Source organism: Sturnira hondurensis, unplaced genomic scaffold, assembly GCF_014824575.4.
Source record: "Sturnira hondurensis isolate 20B ecotype Veracruz unplaced genomic scaffold, ASM1482457v3 Scaffold0021354, whole genome shotgun sequence".
In the NCBI taxonomy this organism is placed as follows: Eukaryota; Metazoa; Chordata; class Mammalia; order Chiroptera; family Phyllostomidae; genus Sturnira; species Sturnira hondurensis.
In genome coordinates, this window is record NW_028093985.1 from 8,585,948 (window position 1) to 8,604,757 (window position 18,810).

Consider the following 18,810-nt stretch of genomic DNA (forward strand, 5'->3'; position numbering starts at 1 on the left):
TTTACAACATCGAGAGTAGTATTTTAAAGTGTAGATCAGAACATGTTACTTGGTAGTTCAAAATCTTCCAAAGTCTCCCAGTTGCACTATTCCCTTTCATTTCACCGTACCTCACTGGCCGTCTTGCCATTATTTGAATACTTCCAGCAGTTTCCTTGCCAGTGACCCTTGCTAGGGTCATAGGGTTGGCACTTGTCATTCCCAAGCTGAAAAGACTCATTACCCAAAGAGTACCTGCACTTGACATCATTCTTTATATATTTAAAATGTTTTTCTCTTTCCCCCATTTGACCCTCACAGCCTTATTCTGTATAGAACAGAATCCCTTTCTGGCTAAACAGAATATTTAAAAAGAACATATAACCTGTAGACTAAACACAAGTCTACTTCCAGGTGAATATGGCATTGGAATCCCTCTTCTCTCCTCTCCATTCCTAGGCACCAGATAAAAGCATATATAAACTTCTTTGGAGGGATGCATTTTTAACCCTAGGCCTCAATGAATTATGTTTATAGTCAGTCACAATTTAAAAAGTACAGAATTCATAATAAGCCAGTAAGCGTGAAGGCCAGCAGGAACACCAAACTGAAGTATCAGATCCTCAAATTCATGTATTGAATTTTTTGTACAAAAATACAAAATAGATATGTTGACTATATTTTTAAATGAAAGAAAATACTGAAAGTATGATATGAGAGGAAAAGACTGTAAAGATGAAGTGGAAGGTGAAGAATTTATATACATTGTAGCATAAATTGGGAAGAAGGTGGTCAGTGTGTCAGGGTAAGAGCTGCAAGGGAGAGGGAGGACAGGCACACGTGTGACAGGAGCTCCAGAAGAAGAAACTGCAGAGCACTGGTATTTAGATTCAGAAAGCTCAGTGAATCCCAAGTAGGATAAATCAAAAGAAACCCACAACTAGACACATTATAGTGAAACACCCAAGGGAAAAATATCTGAAAAGAAATGGCAATTAGCCTGATCGTTGACTTCTGCACAGAAAAATGGAAAACAAGAGAGAATGGGATTGTATAATCAATGTACTGAAAGAATATATTTAAAACCTAAAATGTTATACCCACAAAATTTATTTTTCAAAAATGAGGGCAAGAGAAAGCATTTGTAATATGGGACCATTTACTACCTAAAGACCTTCACTAAAGAGGTGTTCTGAAGTACATATTTCAACAATAAAAGAACAGAGTAAATATCTGACATATAGAAAAATAGTAAGCAAAAATAATAAAGTATAAGCAAATCTCAACAAACAATGAGTTACAAAACACTGGTAATATATGATTTATGGGGTTAAAAAATAAGAGGTACAATTGAAGTACTGGACAGTTAACAGTACAGAAATCAGGAAGGATGATCCAGTGAAACCGCCTCAGGTGCTTATTTAGGAAAAAGGCAAAGACACTGAATGACTATGGATTTTACTGAGTAAACCACTTACTTAAAAATTGTGGGATAACTAGTAAAAGCTTAGAAATATGACACATACTTTTCAAAATAACCAAAAGTGTATAAGCAATCAGAAAAAAAATTTTGAGCCTGTACTCAATCAATCCAAAAGAAAGCAACTGAGCAGGAAAAGAAAGGAAACCAAGAGAAGAAAAAATCTAAAATAAGATGGAAAAAATTAAGTTGAATTACATCAGTAATCACAAAGCCTGTACATGAACTAAATACTTCATTTAAGGGACAGATTGTAAAGATGGATTTCTTTAAACAATCCATCGATCATCTTTTTTACATGAAATGCCTCAGGCATAAGGGCACAGAAAGATCGAAAGGCAAACATAATTTTTCACATGCTTAAGGTAAACAGAAAGTTGGCGTGGCTATATTAATATCAGATAAAAGTCCTTTTCTGGCAGAAAGTGTAATTGGAGGTAAGTGTGACCGCTTCATATTACTGTTCTAGGAAGGTATACTTCTTTGCATTTAAATAACACAGCTTCCGGATACATAAAGCAACCATTACAAACTGCAAGCAGAAATGGACAAATCAACGATCATAGGGGACATTTGAGCTTCTCTTAGCAACTGGGAAGTCAGGCAGCTGAGAGTGTAGAAGACGGGACGACGCGGTACCCCACTCGGTCTACTGACACGTGGACCGCCCTGTGGCCGACAACTGGGTGTTACATATTCTTTTTTGCCTATTCTTTTAATCACCCATGGAACATTAAATAAATACAAATAAAATACATGGAAAATAAAAATAAGCACAGAAATGAGTAAAATAGAAGACGAAGATACTTAGAGAAGATCAATGAAACACAGCAGGGAGTGGAACATACTGGGCCCTCGGTAACTATCTGTTCAGTGAGTCAAAAGCAACAAAACTACAAATGTGTGCGTTTGTGCATGAAAAGTCTGAAAGGAAATTCACCAAGTAGTGATTTCACGTGAGTTGGGCATTTTAAAGTTATTCTGCTTTTATTCTTTTTTTTCTGTATTTGTTAAATTCTCTGTATGGATTGCTCTTATAATTTCACGAAACTACATTACTTTTAAATTAAAAACATAGATTTTTGAAGATGTTGACTAGAGAGGATTGAAGCCAGGGGACATCCTTGACACCAGCTCCAGTCAGTGGGGTGAGGAGGTGCAGTGTGAGAGCAGGAACCCTGGCGGTGCTCTGCCCCTCACTGCGTGGATAACGCGAAGCGCAGCCTCTTTGACCCTGTTGTCCACAGAGGCAATAATAAAGCCCCCCTCAGAGAATTATTCGAATAGGCGACCCTGTACAAAGCACTCAGGGCTGTGCCTCACCCTGTAGGCACTCAATAGCCATTTCTTCCCTGTGTGAGGGGGCAGGATGCGGAAGAGACCCCTCTCCGTTTCCAGGGGATGTGCCCAGAGTGGAAGGCGAGTTTGATCCATCTGGAATAGGAAACTGGATCAAAACGTCATACGTGAAATTATATTTGTGCCTTCCTGGAGAGCCAAGAATATTAAGAAACGAATGAAGTAACTCATATTTATTAGATGTAAGGATGAAGGTGCAATATTATCATTTCCTTGTGATAGTCATAGCTAATAGTTCTGAAACCAATTCCCAGTGTTCACGTCAGACTTATTTTATGAGACATTTAACCATTGCTAAATTAAATTTCATAAAAGAATGTGCCTATATAACTTTTCTGGAGTTACGGAGATAGAAATCTGACCCATCATTTCTATTTTTGTGGAAAACCATTTAGCAGAACTTTGTTCCAGTAGAAGTGTTTATGGAGTTGTAAGCCTAACACAGTTCATTGGCTGCGTATATTTCCACACTGACATTTTTCTCAGCGCAGATTTGCATCAGTTCATTAGTACTGACAGCAGATGGTAGCACTTCCACACAAATTTACCTTCTGAATTGATCTAAGAAATGTCACCAAAAAGATCCTGACAGCTTTGATGTTCTTCCATTTCTGAAAATGGTATGTTAAACAAATAAGGTGTAGGATTTCAGATTTTTTTGAACACCAGAACGTCATTCCTAAACCAACAAAAGACAGCTTTCATCACTGATTCCGGCTGTCTGAGGCAGAAAGTAGAAAATACGGATAATCTTGCCTGATAGCATAAGCCTGTGCAAATCTCCATTGCAGAAAACAGCTTTTGGAGGATACTATCCAGATTGATTGTCTACACTGATCAAACGCTTCAAATTATTTCCATAGTCTCTGTCTTACTTTGAATACACACTGTTTGACTTATGAGATCAGGGGATTGAAAACGACTGACAAGTGGTCAGGTGGCAAAGCGAATTCTGTCACTGCTGCAGCGTTAAGATATCCATCCACAAGGTGAAACACAGAAATTACAGATCCTTTGCCTTTGGCTAGAGTCAAATCATTGTCAAATTATAGGGCAAGAAGCCTTAATATATTTGGTAAGTGGGCGAATGAAGGGATATATGAATTCTAATCACACCAGGAAAACTTGGTATTTTTCCACATTATATAACCATTGTTATAGCTCAGGGCCCATGTCCAGTGATCTTATACATTTGGAAACAGGATTTATTTTGAGTATTTAGGAAATAACTTTCCATCGGTGTCTGAAGACTAGCTAGTTATGTGGTTAGTTTGCCACAGCTCGGAAGCCGACGCACTGTAGAAAAAGCACTGAGTGCTGACTGTACACAGTTTAATGATCGTTAATTACAGATGCAATTGACATGTTGCCAGAGAGTAGTCTTGATTAACAACCTATTTAAAGGGTTTATTTAATGACAAGGAGGAGCTTTTGGGTTCCAGGCCTCTTCAAAAACAGCACCCTTACTAATGTTCCAACAATAGGCACACAAGTTAATACTGACTTAACTGAAGTAGAGCAACTTTATCCATATATTTTTGTCATTCCTTCTGTTATGCGACCCTTGTCATGTGTATTACATGTGTGTGGATGTTACGAACCCAACACTACAGTATTATGATTTTTGCGTATATGATCTTATGTCCATTAACATGATTAAGAAGAAATACTTAACTTTTCCTCTGTATTTAGCAATTAAAATGCTGTTTCATTTTTTTCCTGTGGATTTGAATTACCCTCTGGTACCAGTGCCTGAAGAACTGACTTCCTTCAGTATTACCTTATAAGGAAAGTCTACCAGCAAAGAATTCTCAGTCTGTTGCCCTGGGCATGTGTTTATATTATCTTTATTTTTTGAGATACAGTTTCGCTGGATAAGCAATTCTTGGTTGACAGGTCCGGGCTTCCCACCCACCCGCCGTGAGAACTTTGACTAAGTCCCCCTGCCACCCTCACACCAAGAAGCCAGCCGTTACCACATTGTTCTTTCTGTTTATGGGATGAGTCCCCCCTTTCAGATTTTCTCCTGCCTTTTCCTTCCAGCCTTTAAACTGTAATGTACCCACCTGCGGCTTTCTTTGTGTTTCCACTTGGGGCGATTTGTGCTTCTTGTATCTGTAGATTAAATTTTTTAAATCAAAATTCAGAAGTTTTCAGCTAGTATTTTTTCAAATATTTTGCCTCCCCTTTCTCTCCTCTTCTCCCAGACTCCTATTATGCGCATGCCAGCATGTTCGGTATTGCCCCACAGGTCTCTGGGACTCTTTTATTTTCCTTCATTTATCTCTTTTCTTCAGACTGAATAACTTATATTAACATATCTTCAAATCCACTACTTCTTTTTATTGCCATCTCCTATGTACTTTGAACCTATCTGGTGAATTTTCTATTTGGGTTTTACTTTTCAGCTCTACAATTTCCATTTGGTTCTTCTCATAGTTTGTACTCACTGACCAAGATGACCTACTTGCAGGGTCATTGTCGTCATTTTTATCTTTTAACTCTTTAAACAGTTTTCTTTAGTTTTTCAAACATTGATAACAGCTGTTTTGTAAGTCCAATATCTGGGTGCACTCAGAGTCAGTTTGTTTGTTTTTGTGTACTGGTGCTGGGTGGCCAGCTGGTGGTGAGACACTCACCTACTTTACACAGTGGGCCTCTTGGGTATTTCCAGCACCTCGGCTGGCACCACAGGTGGTTATCACAATATTAGTGACCATGTTTCCTGTGCTCAGCTACTTCCCTGTGGCTATTTTGTACCTACCAATGTTATTAGTAGGTACAAATAGTCAACAATGTTATTCTTTTCCCTGGTATGCTTCACATTTTTCTGTTTCTTTGCATGGCTCAAATTTCTTTGAAAGCTAGACACTTTAGATAATATATTGTAGCAATTCTGGATTCCAACATTTTCCTCTGAGGGTTTTCTTTTAGTTATTGCTCATGTTTTTGTTTGCTTGTTTCAGTAACTTCCCTAAGATTTACCTGCGGAAGCTGACTCTTCTGTAAGTTTGATCATTGATGTCTTTGCTCTGTTGCTTTTCATTCTTCTCTTCATATTTTATCCCGGCTTCCTTGGGGTCACCCAGCTATGTCTGCATAGTGTGCTGGTTGGCCAGTGATTGGACAGTGATTGTGTTCAGGTACCTAAAGGAGATAAGTCTTCCATCCTTTGCTGATGGATGTGTGTGGATGTTGGAGCACATTCAGAAATCAGTTAATGTTCACCTTCGTGTCAGCTTCTACTTCTCATCAGGACTCCTCCTCTCTCCCTGTTCATGGGAGTGACTCTTGTCAGCCAGGGATGCCTGGATACCTAGCCCTCCTACAACTGCCCGCTCTCCAAAAATCTCCCCATTCAGTTTCTGGCTGGTCTGCTGCTTGCCTCAGCTAGGACTGCAACATCCGCCTTGCAGAGCTGTGTTTTTTCCCTTTTCATTTAATACTGTTTTGCTATTTTTACTGCCAGCACCACTGGGCAGGAGCCATTGCTGTCTGGTGGCAATCAGGTCAGCCCCACTGGCGGCACAGCCGCTGGTTCTCACGGCCTGCTGTGTTCTGGGAAAACTCACCTGTTGGTGGAGCTGGTGAAGGTGGGAGGGGATGTGGGGGTATTTCTGGGCCAGAAGGCTGCAGGCTCTCTCTGTGTCTAGCTTGAAGTGCTAGCAGCTTTTCATGAATTAAACACATTTCAGATTTTTTTTATTTGCCTTTGGTGGATTTTCACAGCCTGGAAAATTTTTTTGGCAGTTTTTTCAGTTTTATACTTGTTTTTGAGGCAGAAGCTTTGCTGACCCCTACATTCTGCTGCACTTGGAATTTTACTTCTATTATGTATTTATAAAACTATTCTTTAAAGATTATATAAATATGCCTTCTTATAATTCCTACTATAAGTGGATCAACATATCATAACTTGGTTTTTAAAAAGCAACAGCATCTTTCCAAAACAATATAACTTAGAATCCAATTTAAACTTTTGATTTTAAAGGCAGTTATTCATGTTAATATTTTCTGTATAATTACACAGATATAAGTTCTCAATATAGTAAAAGGTTAAAAAATTAAGTTATTTTTTCCCAGGTGACTAACTATGCATTAATGTCCAGTCTGTTCTAAAAGCTCTTCTGAAGCGTGAAAGTCTCTATTAGTTAAAAAGGTGTTTCATATGACTATTGCTGTGCATTTTATTTTCTTAGAACATAACCTGAAATGCTAATACTACCGTTTTTATGTTGTTCAAGGAAAAATGAGTATTAAAATGTTGTAGATTACCGAAGTGTTTTTGAAGTGCCTAAGCTTTTAGTTGAACCTAAGTTCATTTAAATGATTTCCCATTAATTTCTTCCTGAATTCCAATATATTGATAGTTCTAGTTGCCATAAATGTAAACCTAGATTTGTTGTTTAACTAAGGCCCCTCTTGTCTTTGATTAGAATCAGTTGTCAAATGTTCCTGAACATTTAGACATTAGTCAGTGATATTTTCACCACCCTGCATACCTCCATAGGAGCTTTTTGGTTCTAGACGTTGAAACTGGGTGCTGTTATAGGATTTCAGACCTTACTGTGGATGTCTGGGTGCTATTATCCTTGTCATTTAGATACCAATGGGTCAAATTATAATAGCCAAGTGGGTGCCTATTATGTCAGGCATCATTTTGAGCACTGGTCTGGCATTTTCTCATTGAAGGATAATAATTGATCTATGAGATAGATGCTGCTAGTTCCAGGATGAGATGAAGAACTAGAGACATAAAATGGTTAAGGAGATTGCCCAAAAGTTCGCAGCTATTGAGTAGGAGAGCAGAACTTGACCTTAAACTGTCAAAACTGCAGAGCCCATGTCTGCTCTGACCCACTTGCTGTACAGACTGAGCAAAAGGTGACTTGTGGGAGCGACGTCCAAGTCTTTACTGAGCAGCATCAAATGAGCAGAGCTGCAGTGTGACACAGGCCTGTGATTGCTTAGGAAATGAACTGTAAGGGTGCGTGCATCTCCAGCATGTGTGTTGTAGTCGGATATGGTTCTTCTTCTGTGGTCTTGTAAGGATCAGTTGGTAGACCTGGAAGAGGCAAGTTCTTCGCTCTATAATGAAGCCATTCCTCATGAGCCACCAGGTCCTCAAGAAAAAAAACAAAGACTGATGTGTTAAGATTCTTGCAGGACACCCATGGGTGGAGGTTGTGAGTAGGCCAGGAAGGGAAGGCCCAGTCACAGTCTCTTCCTAGTGCCCATGTGGGCCGGGCCCCCCAGTACGGTCACACCTGGACCTGCAAGAGCCCTATTGCTTTGTGTGTTTATTACCCTGTGGTATTTCCAGGCTTTTGGTGGTTTCATTTGAACAGCCCATCTCCCTCAGCCATGGCTTTGGATTCCCATGGTTAAAGCTGGAGGAGTTTCCCCATGAGCATGAGAGAGGCCCTGGGACTCTTCAAAGGATGCCCAGAGGAGAGTGAGCCTGAGGAGCAGGGGAGGCCTCGGGTTGAGCTGGCTCCCAACGGGGTCCATGTCCAGCTGGTGCCGTCCCCGGAGGGCTAGGTGTCATTTTGTTAGAGAAGGTAATGTGCCTTCTCCTCAATAAGATTTGCTTACAGCTCTTTATTGCCTTAATCCAAAAAGAATTTGGACTAAACTTGCTTTTTAAATCCCTACCCTCCAACAGTAAGTATTTTAGTCCAGAGTAACCCTAAAATTCTCTTGCATTTTCTGTGCACATGTGCTTTTATGGCCTCCTGCCTCGAGGCCTCCCTGTCCCCAGGCCTCTGTGTGCTTGTTTCTGTCTTGTCACTCTGATCTCTGTTTAAAGATCACTTCTTCAGTAAGGCCTTGCCTTCCCCCAAATCTAAGCATCACCACAGTCCCTCCAGAATCATGCTACCCTGTTTTCTTTCTCTCATAGCACTTATTATTATCTGGATTATCTTGGCTTTTTTTATTTGTTCTTTGTGTTTATTGTCTGTCTCCTGCAATGGAACATAAGTTCATGGGACAGGGACTTTGTTTATCTTTGGGATACAGTAATCTCTGTAACTATATGCAGGATTGTTCCTGACAGGCACCTAGGAGGCGATCAGTAGATACGTGTTGAATTAATAAATACTCGTTAAGGCAAGTGAGGGAAGCCAGAATCAAGCTGGACGGGAGGGCTCGCTGTTGGCCTGACACCTATGGGCTGTGACCCCGGAGTCTGGTTAGGGGTAGAATAGGGTAAAGGCAGAGCTGGCAATGGGGAGCTTGGGCTCTGCTCTAAGAATCAGGCTACTGTGCAGAGACACCTGGAGGTGGCTTTTGAGGAGATGTAACAGCAGCCCACACCCTGTGGATCACTCCCCACTCCCACATATATACATTTCAAAATCCCCACGTCCTGTGTCTCCAATGTTAAAGGAGCCGTCCCTCCCATTTCTTGTGAGTGGGTGTGAGCACATACATGCAGGCATGAATGTTGTGCGGTTGGTGAGTGGAGGCCACAGGGACAACCACAAACAAGTCTTCCCATGAACATCTCTGAGTTCAGCTTCTCCCTGGACTGGCCGAGAAGAAGGGAAGCCAGACATTAGGCAACCTCTAGTCCAAATCTAGCCTGCAGGCTTGTTTTATTTGGCCCACACTGTGCTTTTAAAAAAATGTGCCAACATTTAAATTTAGGAGATTTTACATAAAGATCTGGATCTCTAGGCTATTTTGACGAACGGGAAGTCCCGGCACACTGAACCTGCATTCTCACGCATCACGCTTGGCTGGACCAGAGAAGCAAGCCCAGCCTGGGCGGGCACCCTCTCGGGGGGGCCCCCCCCATCCCCCGAGCCCCAGTGCCTGCAGTGGTGCTGACCTGGCCTCCTGCTTCCCGTCACCTGCCTGGTCTGCATGGGTATCTGTCATAGTCTCTTTGGGCTGCTATAACAAAATACCACAGACTGGGTCGTTTGTAAACAACAGAAATGTGTTGCTGCCAGGTCTGGAGGCTGGACGTCTGCGTGAGAGTGGGGTGCCAGCCCTCCTCCTGGGGCCTCTTGTGGGTCACTGGCTTCCCAATGTGTCCTCACGTGGTGGGACGGGGCGAGTTTGCTCTCTGGGGCCTCTGTAGTGGACATGTACTATTATATTAGTTTCAGGTGTACAACATAGTGATTTGACACTTATATTCCATACAGTGTGATCACCCCAATAAGTCTAGTAACCAACCATCTGTCACCATACAAAGATATTATACCATTATACCATATACTTATTTTATAACTGAAAGTTTTTACCTGATATTCCCCTTCACCTTTTTTCACACAGCTCCCCCTCCCCACCATGTCCCCTGTGGCAGCCATCAACTTGTTTTCTGTATTTATGAATCTGTTTCTGGGTTTTCTTTATTTGTTCATTTGTTTTGTTTTTTTAGATTCCACATATAAATGAAATCACATCCCTATTTTTATTACAGCTTTATTTCCAGCAGCCAAGTTATATGAGCAACCTAGGTGCCCATTGATAGAGGAATGGATAAAGAAGAGGTGGTGTATATAATGGAATATTACTTGTCCATAAAAAAGAATGAAATATTACCATTTGGGACAACATGAGTGGACCCAGATGGTATTAAGTGAGATAAGTAAGGCAAAGACGAATACTGAGTGGAGCCTCTTCTGTAAACTCCGTAACCTCGTTCCAGAGGGCTTCACACCCCTCACCAATCACCTCCAGAAGGCCCTACCTCCCAACACCACCACACTGGGTTTTGGGGTTTCAGCACATGAATGTGGGGACACAAACATTCACAGCACAGCGGTATTTGAATTTGCAGTCTCTGGCATACTGTCTAATGCACAATGCAAATGCTCAACTGGTTTTGTGTTGGTAGAATCTGTGCATAGATCATTCACTACCTGGAAGCCTTCCAGGACCCCGCATTGCTTGACAAATGATGCTCGCATCCCTGACCTGGCAGCAGTCCAGAACTTTGTCTTATATACAGTCGTTCTCTTATAAAGGTGGAGGAGTTCCACTCTGTGGACTTCTCACTTACAGAAACAGACCTGTAAGCTCGGGAGAGAGAGAATTGAGAGAAACAGGAAACATAAAAACTCAGAAGGAGAGATAGAGAGAAATAGATGAACTTGAATGATCAAGGCGCCCTCCTCCCCACGCCCGCCCTGCCCACCTAACATGTGCCGATGGCACTGAGTGCAGTTGAGCCTGAAACAAGGAACATGTTTACAAAACTTATGTAAAACAAAGTGTGCGTGATTTTAGTTCCCTTACCACTAACAGTGGATGAAATACTTTGTCGAGATGGTCAGGCTAACTGGGCTTCACAGATGTCCTTGAGGAAAAACTAAAGAATAACTAAAGAGCAAAGGGAAGCACCAGCTGACAAGGAGTTGGGGGAACTGGTAAAATGCGTTGACAGCGTGCGCGGTGCACACAGTCTTGGGCCCTGACTGTGCTCCCTCATCTGGGGGTAACCCAGGTGTGTCACACCCGCTTCTTCTGCTGTTTGAATCTGAATTGCATGTCCCCACTGAAATCTGTCTGTATCTTAATCTAATCACTTGGGTTTTAAAACCAACCTTCCTTTGGAAGACATGAACCAGAGCATGTATTTTAGCGTTTTCAAAGTAACCCCCGCTGATGACCTGGGACCCTCTCTGCCCCCTGCAGGAGCACCCCGTCCTGGGGCAGCCCTTCTTTGTCCTCCATCCCTGCAGAACCAATGAATTCATGAGTCTGGTGGTAAAGAATTCTCGGAAAATCAATAGGTAAGAAACACCATCCAGATACATGGGCTTTAACTCTTATTTTAAAATTGTAAATCTTTTTTGTGTGACTCTGGAAGCTAAGCTAAAAAAGAAATATTCTCTGTAATAATAATAATGGCTAACATTTATTGATTTTTTACTGTGTGCTAGGTGCTGTTCTATTTTAGATGTATTAATGCACTGGGTTTTTATAATGCCCCTATGAGCTGAATTCTATTATTTTACCCAGTTTACGAAGGAGGAAGCTAAAGAAAAGAAGGGTTAAATGATTTGGCCAAGGTCACAAAACTAGTTAAGTGGTGGAACTGGGATTTGAAAACTGGGAAGCCAGGCATTTTGCCTTGGAGCCGGGCCCTTCATCACTGCATTCTAGGACCTTAGCAAATGCTATAATTTTTAAGTGTAAAATTGGAATCATGGAGGGGAGTCTGGAGTCCCAGTGCTTCCTACCACCTCAGTGAGGGACCCTCCCAGTGTTTTGGAATTGAGTCCTCGTCAATGAACAGGACCAGCTTTAGGAAATGCCAGGATTTCCATTGGTGGGCACACATCTTTGAAGAAAACCTTGTTTCTTTTATTGCCGGTAACTGATTTTTTTATCATTCACTTGAACTACACTGGAAACATTAGAATTACTTGCATTTTCACTTGTTTCCCAGGAAGGTCAACTACATCACGTCTTGGCTGAGCACTGTCGGGCCAGTTGTTGGGCTGACTCTACCTCTGAGCTACGCCACAGCTTCCTCTCAGGACGAGTGAAATGTCAGTCTTCCAGGTACAAGGGAAAGGCTGGACCCTGTGTGTGACCATTACAAAGACCCCCGGGCCTCTGCTGCGTTTGGATACGTAGCCCTTGCCGGCCCCACATATATTCAGTTTGCCTTTATGTTTAATAGGCTGATTGCTGACTTGTTAAAATTTTCCAACCTACCAGCACTCGATCATTTAGGAGGCGTGTTCCTTTGCTATGAGTGACACTTGTGCAACTAAGAATTGGGTGGTTTCATTTTAGAATTAATATTCTTGAAATAAGTTTTTACTGCTCAGTAAATCTTCTTTTATTCTCCTGGCCTTTGTTTTGTTCCTGTTTTTCAGAGTCTTCTGTTGAGCCAGAGAGCCTAGAAATGGCAGCAGGAAGAGCACTGAGAGTTTATGTGCCCGACCCTTGTTTTCATACCACTGGTGCCGTGACTTTCCAGCTCACCAAGATTTTGATGTGGATTTTTTTCCCTTGGAAGCAAATGTCTGCAGCAACCGATAAACCGTGTATTTAGGAGGAGTAACTAGAATACACAAATCAATATAAATAGCAAAAAAAGTCTCTAACTTAATAAAGGACATACTGGCACCATTAGGGCATTTTCAAGTCATCCTTTTATGTTTCTCAGACTTGGTTTCTTCATCTTTAATGTAAGAATAACAAGCTGCCTCAATAGGCTGCTGTGAGAACCATACGAGATCATTAACACATGAAAAAATATTGTAAAGTTTACCCTTTCTATAAATATTCCTTAAATGGTCACCTCTCTTGATATTTGATTGTTATTCACCCAGGCTGTCAGTAGGTTTACTAGCCAGTAAGGTATTAAGATGAACTTAATCTCGGAAGAACGTTTGGTTGGGAGTTGCTTCTTTTGTCTTTCATTGTAACTTGCTAGGGGCTGAAACTAAGAGAAAAATGCAATGGGCTCTTTGGAGCATCTGGTTTAGTGTCTCTTAGTGAGGGACACACTTTGGAATCCCCTGAGGCTCCTTTACAAATGATGCCCACCCCCTTCTGAAACGGCCCCTCTGGGCTGAGTCTGATGCGCAGGCTTTGGGGAGCCTCTGGTCTGGATGTGCTTTGAGTTCGCATTTATCTTACTGTTTTGCTCTCCCAACAGGCCTTTTCAGGTTCTTTGTATAGCTCTGCCAGGTTGGGCCGACTTCCCAGTGTGCGTTGGCCCAGACGTCCACATCACTGCGTTCTAGTACCTTAGCAAATGGCTGTAAATTTTAAGAGTGAAATTGGAATCATGAAAGGGAGTCTGGAGTCCCAATGCCTCCAACCACTTCAGTGAGGGATCCTCACAGTGTTTTTGGAGCCCGAGTCCAGGAGGTGTTGGTGCACCAGGTGGGCCCCTGGGGCGAGCCTTCAGGCTGAGTGAGGGCTTGTCTGCTGGCGGAGGAAGAGGGCAGAGGCACTCCTCCCATCTGTCAGCTGAGGGCCGAACTCTCACAGAGGGAGTGGAAGCAGAGACAGGGTTAATCTGAATTGCTAGAAAAGCTAAAAGTAAAATTTAAAACGCTGAGCTATAGATATTCTTGCTGGGAGGAGAGCCTCCTTGCATGCTTGCTGGGCGTTTTGCTATTTACCACTTCACGTCTTTTCAACTTCTTCGGGGGTTTCCCTGCCCCCACTCTCCTTCATGGGGACACAGGTTTCTCAGCAAGTTGTTTCTCAAGCCATGTCATTTCTGGGGTAAAATTTGTGTGTGTGTGTGTGTGTGTATAATACACACACACACACACAAAATACTGTGTCATCTGGCTTATGTACTTGTCTGGGAATATTAGTTATCTTTTGCTAACAGATTCTGTGATAATAGTAGTCTGTCAGTTTGGGGCCAGTGTGTAGTTTTTTTTCAAGTTAAAAATTATTCTTCTCTTATCGATGGAAATCTGAAAATTCATGAGCGGCAGAAACGAGTTCCGAAGCGCGCCTGTAAGTTGTGGGGACCTCCCTTCCCAGATAGATCCCGCTCCTCAGGCCGCTGTTTCTTTTCAGATTATCGTTCACTTAAAAAAAAACTTAATTTTTGCTTGATAAAAATTTTCATTTTTAGTAATGCAGTTATATAACATGGGAAAGAACTTTGTTTTGTCAAAGTAACAGTCCTTTCTCTGGAATGTGAGGGTTTGCTTCCTCTGGTTTTCCTCTCTCCCTGACATCATTCAGAGCCCCTCCAGTCTGAAACAAGGCTGGTTAAAGCTGCTACCAGCCAGTCTCCTAGACTCTGCCTTTGTGCGTGGCCGTGGAAAAACTGCTTCACCTCTTTGGGACTCAGTTTTCTTATTTGCAAAGTGAGGACGTTTAGCCGTGTGACTTGTGAGCCCACTCCAGGCCTTGGGTTTGGGAAATAGGAAGAAATCTAGAGATCTACACTGTGAGTCTGGTTAGCTGCCAGCTGTGTGACTTAGGCCAATTTTCTTCATCTCTTTTGGTCTTTTACCATTTCTATCAAAAAATTTTAAAAAGCCTACACTGTCTATCTCACGTACCTAACAAGAGCATAGGGGAAGATCAAAACAGCAGGTAAAGCCGGAGGAGCTTCCCAACCAACAAGAGTGCCACGGGGCGTAAGGGGATAAGGGGTGGCTGGCCCTGCTCCCGTGGGGGTGCCTGCACCCACTCCTTCCCACCTCACTTCCTGCCCGACTCCTGCCCAACAGGAACATCTCTGATCGGGCAAGTCTTCTCTGCCCACGTGCTTACCTGACCCCATCGCGGACCAGCACAGGCCCCGCTGGGTGACCTCTCCCTGTGTTACTCACTGTGCTTATTCGCATTTCATTCTCTCCCTTTCACCCTGATTTCTTTTCCATCCTAACTACGGGTAGTAAGTAACTTAAAGTGATGACCCACTTTGGGGGGCATGTTCTAAGGTGGCGCTCACAGAAGGGTTGCTGTTCACAGTCGTGAGTGACCGAGAGAAGGCTGGGTCTGCGGACTCCTGAGGTGGCCAGTTGGTTGAGCAACCAGTGGAAGGGCCAGAGTTGTTGTTGATCCTCAGGTCTGAGCCTACAGGGTGGAAGTTAAAAATACAAGACTAACCACCCCTCCAGGGAAAATGTATTAAAATAAAGGATAAAAAAGAAGTCAAAACTCCCAAGATTGGTATAGTTTTTACTTCTACTCTGGAGACAGTAGGAAGTGGAGATCTATATGGTCCAAGCCAGCTCTTTCCATAATTCAGGGAGCTGATATTCCAAGGAGTAGGGGTTTATTTAGAATTCAAATTTGAGAATAAGAATATGCAAATATTCACTTCAGCAGAAACTTACTGACTTCTTATGTGCTGAGCCCTAAGCTAGGTTCCAGGGACAGCAAACAGAAAGGCGTGACCCTAGCTCATAAGAATGCCCCGGTCCACTGAAGAAGGAGACAGACCAGAGGAGGATTCAGGGACAGTAAGACGTGTACCATGGCAGAGGTGTGGAAGGCAGGTACAAGGGAACATCTGCAGAAGAGGAACGTGATAGAGCCACACGGAGAACAGAAGAGGGCCGTGAAGGTGCGCATGGGGGGTGGTGAAGGGAGAGGCTGGCTGGCAGGATTGGGCCAGGGCTGGGGGAGCCTTTATTGCCACACTGAAAATTTAGGTTTGTCCTGAAACCACAAAGAGCTGCTGAGGGACTATTCAAGTAAAGGAGTTAAAGTGACCACATTTGCAAATGGGAAAGAATGTGTATTTTTAAAACGATGACTGTGTGTATGTAGCTAAGGACACATACAGTGCCAGTTTTCCCACCAGCAGGTACTAGCCCATTGTCTTTAGAAGGTACAGCAGTGCAGGAAATGCTGGGAGCAGGCCAGTTCCTGCCTCAGCTTTGCCTGGAGCTGCCCGGGAAGAAACCTGCAGGTGGCCTAGGGGCCTAAACCCTGGCTTCCTGATTTATCTGGGCAACTCACTGTGCTCTCCGAGCCTCTGTTTCTTAATGTATTAAATGGAAGGAAGTGTATTAGATGAAGTAAAATCAGTTTACGAATTTATGACCAATATTTTTTTATGAAATAGAGTATGTGTAGGAAAATCCCTCCCCGTGTTTCTCCTTGAGTCCCACAGTACTACCAAACTCACTGCACTTCTGACACCAGACGTGTGGGTTTTCCAAACATCAACCAATGTGGTAACACCAGCTCAGTGTCCTACAATACAATTCCGATAGAGTCAGTTCTGATAGTATGTACCTGGAGTTAGCATCAGATCCTGTACATCAACTGTTCAGTCCCACAGGGTCAAGAGTTCAGTCCCCCATTTAAGACTCCAGTCTCAAGTCCCAGGTTGTCACCTGTATTTTTAACCAGCCAGGACCCCCTCCTTGGGTTCAATCATTTGCTGGAATGGCTTGAAGTACTCAGGGAAACACGTATGTCTACCAGTTTATTATATAATAAAGAGTATGATAAATAGGGAGTAAAGGTTAGATATACATGACAAGGCCCAGAAGGGTTCCAAGTGCAGGAGCTTCCGTGCCCATGGGGTTGGGGTGTGTCCCCTCCTGGCATGCAGAGGTGTTCGCCATCCTGGAAGCTCTCTGAGCCCTGTGCTTTGGGAATTGTATGGACGCTTCCTTTTGTGGCGTGATTGACTGTTTATTCCACGTCTATTCCCTGACCCCTTCCCAAATGATGGGGAATGGGACTGTAAGTTCCAGGCTACTGATCAGAGCTTGGTCTTTCTGGTGACCAGCCCCCATCCTGAAGCCATTCAGGAGCCCACCCAGAGTCACCTCATCAGAGCAAATGACACTCTGATGACCCAGAAAATTCCAAGGGTCGGGGGGCTAAGACCAAAAATATGTATTTTCTGTTATTTTAAAAATACATAGGAAAATGTATTGCACATATATAAGGATATTATTGTTTTGCGAAGCTTTGGTTTCAACTACATATGTGTGTGTGGATATATATATATATATATATATATATATGGATATATATATGTATGTAGGTTAGGTTGTGATGAAACTGTATTTCTAACTGCAGAGAGCATTCATAGATTTGAAAACCAGTAGAGAGATAAGCTTTCTTCCAATTCTAAGCCCCCTGATTTCCTCCTTATATTGCCGACCAATAGGCTGCTGAAGGTTGTGCTAGAAGGATATAAGAAGCACTTAATTATTATTGTGCACATTGCACTTGGCTACTTTAATATGTGCCTGGGTTCCCGTAGCAACCCCACTGGATATTTATGGGGCTTCTCTGTAGAAGTGCTTTCACATTTTTATTCTTGAATTTGGTAGTGTTCCTTCAAGCGGCGCGTGCTTTTATTCAACTTTTGTGTTGTCAATAGCGCCATCTAGTGGTAATATAGCTCTATTGCAGGCATCTTATTCTAGAGCATTAGAGCTGAAAGTGATTTTATAGATCAGGCCCATTTTATAAATCGTTTTTTAAAAAAAAAAAAACTCAAAACGCACATGTATTCATTTATCCCTTCATCAATTAACTTTACGTAAAAGTAAATAAAACCTATGACTTTTTGATGATTTCTTGGATTATTTTGAAGATTTTCAAATACCCAGAAATCAGTGTTACAACAAGGGAGAAATTTAACAAAGCATGTCCTGATAGGTTAACGGAAAATCATAGTCCAGTATATCTACAGCCTTTGGTGTATTGTTATTTACACATGTATGCCCGATCTTCAGGGCTTAGCATGGAGTCTGGTGCTTGGTAGTACTCCATAAATCTCTGGGAGTATCTGTGTATGTGGGTGATCACTGAGCCTGGGGAAGGCTGCCATGAGCTCCTTTCTGCAGGTGCCAGGGACTGGGCCTGCTTTCCTCTTTCGGGAACTGCCACCGACTCCATCCTTTGGGGTTTCTTTCACCAACACCAGCAGCAGAATGCTCTCCTCAGCCCCCTCCTTCAACAGGTGCAGAAAGAGACAATGTCCAGGCCTTTTCTGCTTATTAATAGAGAACTGACTAAGTAAAATGTGGTTCTGTATAGCAATCCAAGGAAATGAATTCAATCCCGTGTATCAAAATAGGCAGTTCTCATAAAGAGATTGTCGACTTAAAATGGAAAAATAACTAGATGCTATTGATGCACCTAACACTCTTTTATATCAAAAGTGCACCAATGCCACACATGCTCTATAGTGCATATGTAAGATATGTAAAAACACGGATGGTCTGGAAGGACACCTGGCAGACTTGTAGGGGAGGTTAGTTGCCTAGGAGGGTGGGGAGTGGGAACTTGGACTGCAGGTGATCGAGGACAACGTTGGCTCTTTTCAGAATGCTCCACTCATCTATAGACAGTGAAACTGAAAGTTCATTTTTGAAAAGGAGTATAGTCCTCATTGGTCTTTGGGAAACCACAGAAACATTTGAAGGAGAAAATTTAAAAATTGCTTAAGTATATATCACCCAAGGAAAAGCTGCAGCTAAGATGGCAATGTACGTCCTGGCTCTGGCTTCAACATATTCAATTAGGATCCCTCTGTCTTTGGTTTTACACCTGGGTTTTTC

The 18,810-nt window shown here is 42.5% G+C and overlaps 1 protein-coding gene across 5 annotated transcripts in view; it reads left to right on the top strand.

Annotated features, from left to right (window-relative positions):
* ATG10 (autophagy related 10) overlaps positions 1-12,922 on the top strand; it is a 226,843-nt gene extending 213,921 nt beyond the window's left edge. For all 5 annotated transcript variants that reach the window (XM_037032249.1, XM_037032250.1, XM_037032252.1 and 2 more), the window contains 3 exons: positions 11,471-11,568; positions 12,228-12,343; positions 12,664-12,922. In XM_037032249.1, the coding sequence (XP_036888144.1) occupies positions 11,471-11,568; positions 12,228-12,327 (198 nt within the window). In that variant the 3' untranslated portion in view covers positions 12,328-12,343; positions 12,664-12,922. The remainder of the gene's footprint in view (positions 1-11,470; positions 11,569-12,227; positions 12,344-12,663) is intronic.
* Positions 12,923-18,810: the final 5,888 nt, after the last annotated feature.